This window comes from Telmatherina bonti (assembly GCF_933228915.1).
Source record: "Telmatherina bonti genome assembly, chromosome: 3".
Taxonomy (NCBI): domain Eukaryota; kingdom Metazoa; phylum Chordata; class Actinopteri; order Atheriniformes; family Telmatherinidae; genus Telmatherina; species Telmatherina bonti.
Window position 1 is genome coordinate 31,462,306 of NC_136621.1, and position 10,309 is coordinate 31,472,614.

The window sequence follows — 10,309 nt, forward strand, 5'->3', positions numbered from 1 at the left end:
GATTTTTTTTTTTTTTTTGCCCTACAGGGCCTTTCTAAATGTTTCTTTTTCATTTCCTTTACTTCATTTATGTTGAACTTCTGTTGTCTGCATGCTGTCTCCTCTCTTAAAGTTTGGTTTTAGGGCATCATAGATGAGTATGTATGCTTAGCATGCTTGCAGAGTGTGTAATTAACTATAACAAGGGCCTCAACCCCACATACCACCTTTTCAGTTTTGACATGTAAGAGGATTTCTTCAAACACATAGCTGTGCACATTTCACAGGATGTGATTGGCTATTATAGGATATTCCAGGATATAAATGCCATCCATGTGAGACATGAAGTAGACTTCATCTAATCTCTGAAGGGAAAGGTACTCACACTTTCTTTTGTCTTATTTTTTTTCACTGGACCAGGAAAGCAAAGGTGAGAGAGCAGATTCATACATGATATAGCCTTGCTGAAAACTTTAAACATAGTTTAAGATAGTCTTAAATAAATGTTTATCAAGCAAACGAAGTGAAAAGAATATATAATTCTTTGCAGAGAGTCATGATGAAGCTGTTTGTGATTCTGATGTGCCTGCTCGTCGCTGTCTTTGCAGCTCCTGTGAGTCTCGCGTCTTGTTGTTTCACCTCAAACAGCACAACAATGCCTCCTTCATACACTTAAACACTGTTGTTCTTCAGAACTGATTAATACTCATGTCCATTATTTTGCTTTGTAGGCACCAGACAGTGAGAGCAATGAGGTAAGCGTGTTTGTATTTTACCTTCCTGTGAAGTTTTAGGTCTGTGTGGCAGACTTGCCATGTCATGTTTTTGTCATAGCATCAATCAGAATGATGGTTGTCTGGAAAAAGACAAGATAATGGGCTTTATTGCAACTCGTGTCTGGAGATGTTTGGTATTTATCTAGCAGGTTGCAGCCCATGCTAATATGGCCCTGAGGTTAATGGAGATGTACAGGCTGTCCCAGCAGCAGGTAGAGGGGTTCATTGACATTTTGCCTAGAGTAGATCAAAAGAAAATTATTAATCAGTTCAGATAATCTGGAGATAATAATCAGTCTCAATTATGAATCTTTATTTATTTTTTTTTTTTAGGGACTAGTTGGGAACCCTTTCCTCCCTGCTGCTGATGCTCCTGTAAGTTTAATTATGCTAGATTCCATCAGACTTTAGATTCAGGTTCCTGTGAAAACTAACAAAACCTGCAAATTTTGACATGTTTTACTTATTCGAGGATTATTTTTATGTTTAGGCTGATCCAGCAGTTGCCGCAGCAGTAAGTGCACATGCAACACTACAACATCTGCCAGAACTCTACAAGCTGTTTGAGTTAAACATATTTTTTTAATGCAGGTGGGTGCAGCTCCGGCACCTGAAGGAGATGCCTCGGATGAGGAGACAGAGGTGAAAAAGCAGCTTTGACTCATACCGAATGAAACAAAGTCTGTTTTCTCTCAACAGAAATACATTTTTGTTCACATTTTCCTTCTGGTTTAAATATAGATGTTTGATGACAATAAGCTGGGTGATGGTTAATTGTGTAGCTCCTACAGATAGAATGCACGGCTAAAGCAGAGCACATGCTGCAAGAACAACAAACACTTTATTTTGCCATTTTATTTTGGCCCTTTCAGCTGCTACTATCTGTCATACATGGATATGTACAATACCAGCTGCTGAATAATAAAAAAAACTGCAGATCCAACAGTGCAATAATGTTATAAATGAAAGTTAATTTTCTTATATTCTTCTTTGCATCATATCACTTATCTCTTCATTTCTTGTCTTAACAAGCAACTTGGCTGAGTGCTTTTTTTCCATTACATTCTCCACATTAAATTTAAAACATTCAATTTTCATACATGTTTGTTAATAATGACTTTGTAGCCTCATAATGAAATAATTTTACAACAATGTTGTGTTATTGTGAATTGGGTAAAGATTTGAACCAAATGTAACTGGACAGTATCAATTTCTCTTCTTTTTCTTGGAACAGGATGGAAACCCCGGCCCGAAAGCTGCTGCTCCTGGTGCTCCTGCAGCCCCTCTAAACTCTGATGAGGAAGAGGAGGCAGAAGCAGCTGAAGCAGAAGCAGCTGAAGCTGAGCCAGCTGCGGTGGACCCAGCACCAGCTGAACCTGCTGCTGACCCTGCTGCTGCTGAACCTGCTCCTGTTGACGTCCCTGCACCGGTTGATGCTGCTGCCATCGATGTGCCTCCCGTTGATATTGTTCCCGTTGACCCCGCGCCAGCAGCCCCTGAGGTTGCTGTTGATCCAGTCGCCCCTGCCGTAGCCGACGTCCCTGCTGCTGCTGACACTGGTGCTGCTGATGCTGGTGCAGCTGTTGATCCTGTTGCATTGTAGTTATTCTCCACTTACATGCATAAGCTTGCCTCTGGTAGTTGACATATTGTAGCCAGAAGCAGCCATCGGTAATGCTCTTATAACATATCAGGGAAACACTAAAGGAAAAACTACGGCAAATAAAAAAAATCTAAGTGATTCTGCATGTTTGTAGGCCAGAATTAGATGAACCATTTTCTCTTGGATCTTTTTTTCTGTCTTTATTTTTTTCTGTCTTTCTGAACTTGAAAGCCATTGTAATTCTTTTGTACTTTTTCTTCAACAGTTTTTTCTTTTTTTCTTTACTTTTTTGTGATCCAGATCTTAAATTGTGCCAAGGCCTGTGAACTTCAGCCAGTTTGTAACACGTTTATTGAAGAAAACCCGAAAGGTTTGACTAAAATCAGTATCTTCATCATGTATTCCTGTTGCAAAATAATTCAGCATAAAATAAAGTGCATTTAAGTTCCAAAAACACACTTGATTTAGCACTGTTTTATTTTTCTGCCAACGTGCTGTAAAAATCACACAAGCCAACAGGGAGTGCCACTGAACCACAGGATTTCTCTCATATGCTGCCTCAAGTTGGAGCATTTCCTGGACGCTGTCCTCAGCACTGACATGGGTTCAGCTTTAATTCATCATCATGATTCTCATGCACTTAAAGGATGTCAGATCTATCTGATCTGAAATCTGTTCTACAGGGACAAATCTAATAGGATCAGATGGGGATATGACTGAGAATGCTGACTGAGCAGGAGAGAAGTGTGTGTGTGTGTGTGTGTGTGTGTGTTGACTAAATCCTTTGCTGTTCTGCAAATGGTCAGGAAAATTACAACCTGTCACTGATCAAATAAATGGATTAAGATTCTTGAAACAGAAATGGTTTTCAATGTTGCACATAGTCACTACTAAGTGAACTAAGACTTGTAAAAACTGCACTTTTCTCAGCTCCCACTTAGGTGGACAAATAAGGAGGATGAGGGACTTTACCTCTTCTCAGCCATGTCTAATCCCCAAATCCTTGTTAGGGTCACCGAGACTCAATGACACGGTTAGTTAGACTTAGTGCTTACAGGTGTCGGTTTCCTATAAATATATATATTGATATAATTTTTATTAGCATTTAAAAAGAATCAAGGATTTATATAATGAATGCAATTAGCTAGGTTAAGACGGAAGAAATAAACACACCAGGATTAAAGGAAAATGGACTTCTCGTTACATTAAGGAGCGGAAAAGGTAAGATCAGTTTTCCAAAACTAGATCAGTTTATTGCTGCACCTTTCATTGTATCCTCTGTTTGTGATACTTGGTTTTTTCTTTCAAAAGACATCATCTGATTGGTTCACTTTTATCTGTCGTGCAACACTTAATTGTAATTTCTGGTTGTTTTCATTTGGGTTCCTGTTACTTTCAACAGACCCAGACATACCTCAAAGTCTTTTCTGCATACTTTAACATGTACACTTAAGTTTAATATTATATTATGGGTGAACATGTGTGCACATTGTGAGCAACAGTATAGATATGACATAATAACTATACAAACTATCATTTGTCTGATAAGATTTAGGGTAGATGCATATTCCAAAACTCAAAACACAATGATTCCTTTTGGAGAGTTACACATTATGCTGTTTTTGCAAGATGTAATAATGTTGCTTCGAACAATGGATAAGCACATCAGGGAGGCCTTTTTGTCTTTTCTTTTTGAAACAATCGTCCTGCTTTGACCCCTGAAACAAGAATTACATTATCCTATATTCTACCAAAAGAAAGACAGAAGTATACACCAACATTACAGTTGAAGAGCTTATGTTAAAGTGGTGAGATAGGTTCTTTCCAGGTGTCAGCAAGTAGTGCTCATCTCCTGACAAATCACAAGCAGATTTGTTTGGTAAAAAGGCAGTGGCGGTTCGCTGCAGAGTCATGCTGAACGCACCTGAGCACAGGTCTCTGTACCTGACTTCTGGTGCTCCTACAGGTACTAAAACTCACTGAAAGAAGAATCACAGTATCTTTTATTCTACCATAAGAAAGACAGATATAATCATCATAAAATAACCAAGGCATGTTTAATACAAATAAGCCGTTCTGGCTGGGACAGAACAGATGCGTAGCAGAAATTTACTGACATAAATGAACTGACTTTGCAACAGAAACCTTTGTTTTTGTGTTCTGCTCTTCTGCCAGAAACAGAGACACAGACTTTCTCCTCCTGTCTCTCTTTAACCACATGCTAAGTTTCCACGTGAACAAAACCTAATCATAACACCATGCAGAGCTCTTTTGAAGTCCACATATTTGGGATTATATGTGGGTCAGAGTGAGGTCAATGAAACAATCTTCAATTTGCAACTTGGTTTGGAATTTAGTGTTTGTTTTGGATTATCATCACTTTACAGAAGGCAGCCTTTCTTCATCCTCAGCTTTTCTACACATGGTGTGATGCATGCCGGCTGAAGTAGATGCTATTTAGATCATTCCACGCCTCCCTCTGCCACTGATTCATCCTCGTACTTAAAATATGAAAACAAAAACACACACAACTTTGCAAGTTTCTTTTTTTCTGACGAAGTATTTCCCCACAGTCAAAGGATGATCTTTGCAATTTTGCAAATTTTTATGCTGATGTGTAGCGCTGTCCACATTCAGAAAAGTAAACATTTTTTCAAACAGATAAAATTAGGTTTTTTATTTGTTGCTGCAGAAGGCAGCCTTTCTTCATCCTCAGCTTTTTTACACATGGTGTGATGCATGCTGACTGAATTGGATGGTATTTAGATCATTCCACGTCTCCCTCTGCCACTGGTTGCAACACAGACCATGTTTTCTAAATTTTTCAGGATTGCAAGATTCTGATGCTGATGTGTATGTCCACAATCAGAAAGGTACAAATGTTCTAAAACAGAAAAAAGGGAGGCTTTTATTTGTTGATGGATTTAGGCCTTTATTTAACATACAGAAAGGGTTGTAATTGTGGTCATTCATCGACCGTTGAGTTTAGAAAAACTAAATAAAAGTCATGACTGATGATGATATGATGAAACTGTTGTGGTTAAATTATATAGTAAAATGCATCTGTTCCTTCTGAATAGCAGATCACAGCTGCTCAAAAGTCCACAAAGAGTTTTAAATATTGAAATGACACAACAATTATGGAAAAATGTTTGTGTACGTGCCCCCGCACAGTGGACAGGCTTCTGGATTCCTGAAAGCAGCTCTCTCTGAAAGTCTTCTATTATTCAATACTTCTCCATTATTCCTAATTAACCACCATTTTTTCCCCCAGTATTACTAACTGTTGTATAATATAGCACTGTCATGTATTTCTTCTACTTTGCCTCAAGAGCAGAATAAAAATGCATTAACAAAGTGTCTGACTGATTTTAAGAGGAGTCAGACAATAATAAATTATGCACACAGAATTTCTTTGGAAGATCATTTAATCTTTTATTTACTCAAAGAAAACAGAAGATTAAACACAAATCCTTTGGTGACCACTGGTCCATCACAAGGACATATAACACATCAATTTAAAATCTGTGAAATCCAATGGAGATCTTGGCTTGTTTGTTTATTTATTTCTTTATTTTGAAGGGTAGACAGAAGATCTGCCACCATGGCCACAGCTCCCACTGATCCTCATCTCACAACACCTCACGTTGCATCACAGCTTGCAACAAACAGTGAAGAACAAAGTGAGGATGACCTGTAAGTCGTACTTCAAAGACATGTTCAAAGCAAATTCAAATAAAGGACTCATTGAAAAAACCGACCAGAAGAAAGACTTGTGAAATAATTAACCACATGTATAACATGCTTGTTTCAGGAATACTCCACACTCGTATCATTTGGCCAATAAGAATAACAACAATAACGATGATGAGTAAGTAGAATTTGAAGTCACACAATAATGTGAGGTCTTTAAAACTCCCCAGCTCTCTGATAAGCGTTTTAGTCGGTTTACTTTGCATTTTAACTGTGTAAATTACTTTTTCCAGAGAGAAAAAAGAAAAAGAGAAAAAAGAGAAGAAAGAGAAGAAGGAAAAAAAGGAGAAGAAGGAAAAAAAAGAGTAACTTTCACACCCAAAGCCTATGCACCTTTTAGTTAATGTGTTATATATGTATTTGATCCTCAACATTCCTTTATTTATTCATGTACTTTACAGAAAGAAGAAGAAAAAGGAAGAAAAGCGAGAAAAAGAAAAGGATGCAGAAAAAGAAAAGGAAAATAATGGGAAAGAAAAGGAAACAGACAAAGAGATGAAAGACAATGAAACGGAGAAAGGGGAGAAAGAAGAAATGGAAAAAGATGGGAAAGAAAAAGAATCGGAAAAAGAGAACGAAATGGAAAAAGATGTAAAAGATGAGGACAAAGAGGAGAAAGAAACGGAAACAGAGAAAGATGTAAAAGAAGAGGACAAAGAGGAGAAAGAAAAGGAAAAAGATGTGAAAGCAGAGGTTAAAGAGGAGAAAGACAAGGAGAAGGAAAAAGACGAAAAAGAAAAGGAAAAGGAAAAAGAGGCAAAAGAAAAGGAAAAGGAGAAAGAAAAGGAAAAAGAGAAAGAAAAGACTAAGGACAAAGAGAAGTAAGTAAATCATTCAGAAGTCTTGTTATTTAACTCGCTGTTTGCAACCATGTGGACTTTTTTCTAGAATACTTATTAGTGAGGATGGTTTATTTGCAATTTTGCCACTTCAGTGGATATTAAGAAAGTAACCGAACACACTGCAACTCACTGACAAATAAACAAATGTAGAATAAAATTTCATATATGCACATACATTTTACCAACTTTACCTCAGTGATGGTACAGGATGATAAAATGATACGAGTCAATTTTTATAGAATATTTCTATTATATAAATACAACAATATATTATTTTATTAATATTTCTATACAAATAGATTAAATAAACTAAGTAAAAAGTCAAATAATATTAAAGACAAAGAAAAGTGTATCTGTAGATGTCAGTAAAAGTAATATATTGTCTGTGAAAACCATTGTTTTTTTTTAATAATTCATGCATCAGAGGAGTGATTTCCTGTTTCACTCTGTCTCTTTACAGACCCAAAGAGTTGTTTGTCATTAATCCTGCTGGGAATTTGTATTACAACTGGCTGTTTTTCATTGCAATGCCAGTGATGTACAACTGGACCATGATCATAGCCAGGTGACTTTCAGTTCAATACATCTTTCAATCTTCCCCTACATGTTAAATTATCACATGTATCTGATTAATTAAATTCATTGCTCAATGATAAATGTCTTTGTATGGTCTTTAGTTTGTGGTGAATAACTGGTCCTGTTCGTCAACTGGAATTAGCTGCTTCTTGTTCTTCTCTGCAAACAGAGCCTGCTTTGAGGAGCTGCAGCATGACTACATTCTCTACTGGGTTTTGTTTGACTACACCTCTGACCTGATCTACCTGGCTGATATGTTTGTCAGAACCAGAACTGGTGAGAAAAACCCAACCTGAGCTTCCCCAATACACAAAGACACTGAAAATCTTTAAAAAAAAATTCTCATCTCTCCACTAATTTTACTCTGTTTAAAAGGAAAGACTTTCCATGTATTATGTATAACAGCAATAAAACACAAAACATAGAAACACATATGTGGTATTTTGCATAAACAGTTATACTTTGATCAGATTAAAATCTATATTTCATCTGATCAAACTTTATAGTTAAATGTATTTTTTTGTTCTCTCATTGAGAATAAAAAGCAGAAACAGGCATAAAAGAATGTTAATAAATGGTTCTAAAATATGTCTTTAAATACTCGATTTTATATCAAATAAAAAATCCACTAATTTAATTTGAAATTCTTTTCAACATCTGAATCACAGTGGATGTGGTGACAAAGTGAGTGGAGTTTGAATGGTGGGATTTATGTGTTATCAGTAAATGTCAACTCTTCTGGGATTATTTACAACATACTTTCCAGATTCTATATTGTATCTTTATGTGTATTATCTCTGAGAATGTAACTCTTTCAATGCAGGCTACCTTGAGCAAGGCCTGATGGTGAAGGATGAGAAACTGCTTCGGGATCGCTACGTCCAAAGCTTCCAGTTTCGTCTGGATGTTGCCTCCATGCTGCCAACAGATGTGCTCTATTTATTCCTTGGCCTCGACTACCCTGAGATTCGCATTAACAAGCTGCTGAGAATTGGCCGAATGATGGAGTTCTTTACAAGGACAGAGACTAAAACCAACTACCCCAACATCTTTCGCATAGGAAACCTCATTATGTATATCCTTATCATCATCCACTGGAATGCTTGCTTGTACTTCTCTTTCTCCAAATCTATTGGTTTTGGTGCCGATGACTGGGTCTATCCAGCTCTGGATGATCCAGATGAGCCTGAGTTTGGACAGCCTATGAGGAAGTACTCTTTCAGCCTGTATTGGTCCACACTGACCCTGACCACCATTGGAGAAACCCCACCACCAGCTCTCGACTCAGAATTTTTATTCCATGTGGTCGACTTCTTAGTAGGAGTCTTGATCTTCGCTACCATTGTGGGAAACATTGCCACCATGATTTCCAATATGAATGCTGCCCAAGCCCAGTTTCAGGCTCGCATAGACAATATCAAGCACTACATGCAGGTAGACATTCATTTCAAGCTTCATAATGGCTTACAGTCACATAGTTTCTGGTCTTTGATTGTTCTATTAATATTCTTGCTTCCTTTTCATTTACAGGCTCGAAAGGTTGACAAGGAACTTGAGCTGCGAGTTATCAAGTGGTTTGACTACTTGTGGAATAACGGCAAGGCACAGAATGAAAGGGAAGTGCTCAAGTATCTGCCGGACAAGCTAAAAGCAGAAATAGCCATCCAAGTCCACATGGAAACCCTGAAGAAAGTCCGTATCTTTGCAGATTGCGAGGCAGGGCTGCTTATCGAACTAGTGCTCAAACTTCAGCCGCAAGTGTTCAGTCCTGGAGACTACATCTGCAAAAAGGGTGACATTGGCCGTGAGATGTATATCATAAAAGATGGAAAACTTGCAGTCGTTGCTGATGACGGTGTCACACAATTTGTTGTGCTGGGAAGTGGCAGCTATTTTGGGGAGATCAGTATCCTTAATATTAAAGGAAGTAAAGCGGGAAACAGGCGAACAGCCAACATTCGCAGCATTGGATACTCTGACCTTTTCTGCCTGTCCAAAGATGACTTGATGGAGTCACTTTTAGAGTATCCTGATGCCAAAGCTTTGTTGGAGGAGAAGGGTCGGCAGATCCTCATGAAAGATGGTCTGATAGATCTGGACCCAGCCAACATTAAGCCAGAGGCTAAAGAGCTAGAGGAGAAGGTCAGCAAATTGTACAGCATGATGGAAGTGATGCAGACAAAGCTTAAGAAGATTTTGGGAAAGTACAAGACAGCTGAAAAAACTCTGAAGCAACGCATTGCAGATCTGGAACGCTTGACTGGAGAGGAAGTGGAAGATGAGGATGAGGATGAAGAGGAAGTGAAAAAAGAGGAGAAGGTGGAAGAAGGGGAGAAAAAAGGTGAAAAAGCAGAAGAAGAGGGGGAAGAAGAGAAAAAGGAAGAAGGAGAAAAGAGTAGGGAGGAAGAGCGAGATGAGGGTAAAGGTGAAGAGGAAGAAAAGGAAAAGGCTGATGAAGCAAAAGAGGAAGAAGGAAAGGATGAAGATGCAAAAGAGGAGAAGACAGACAAGGAAGAGAAAAAATAAGATTATGATTTCTATAAAAAGAAAAAATTATACTCTTTTCTATATAGATATAATAGAATCTTTATTACAAACCAATCTTCCACAGTGGACTTGCTTCTTAAATGACTCAGCAGTAACTATTAAAGAGAACACAAAAAAAGTTAAATATGCCCAACTTGAAAAGGTTTTGCCATTATACATCCATTATAAATGTCAAACAATGGAAGTAATGCCAGTAACAATACTTACATTCAATTCTATTAAACGACTCTGTA

The 10,309-nt window shown here is 37.7% G+C and overlaps 2 protein-coding genes across 2 annotated transcripts; both read left to right on the top strand.

Annotated features, from left to right (window-relative positions):
- Positions 1 to 538: 538 nt before the first annotated feature.
- enam (enamelin) lies at positions 539 to 2,358 on the top strand (the record flags this gene model as incomplete). The annotated part of the gene is made up of 6 exons (XM_079263788.1): positions 539 to 592; positions 711 to 734; positions 905 to 967; positions 1,089 to 1,130; positions 1,347 to 1,397; positions 1,990 to 2,358. The coding sequence occupies 6 exons, from the start codon at positions 539 to 541 to the stop codon at positions 2,356 to 2,358; spliced, it is 603 nt and encodes a 200-aa protein (XP_079119914.1).
- A 4,461-nt stretch (positions 2,359 to 6,819) lies between these two features.
- cnga1a (cyclic nucleotide gated channel subunit alpha 1a) lies at positions 6,820 to 10,055 on the top strand (the record flags this gene model as incomplete). Its single annotated transcript, XM_079263797.1, has 5 exons — positions 6,820 to 6,932; positions 7,414 to 7,518; positions 7,699 to 7,805; positions 8,353 to 8,963; positions 9,060 to 10,055. Exons 2-5 carry the CDS (start codon positions 7,481 to 7,483, stop codon positions 10,053 to 10,055), a joined length of 1,752 nt encoding a protein of 583 aa, XP_079119923.1. The 5' UTR covers positions 6,820 to 6,932; positions 7,414 to 7,480.
- Between the last annotated feature and the right edge of the window lie 254 nt (positions 10,056 to 10,309).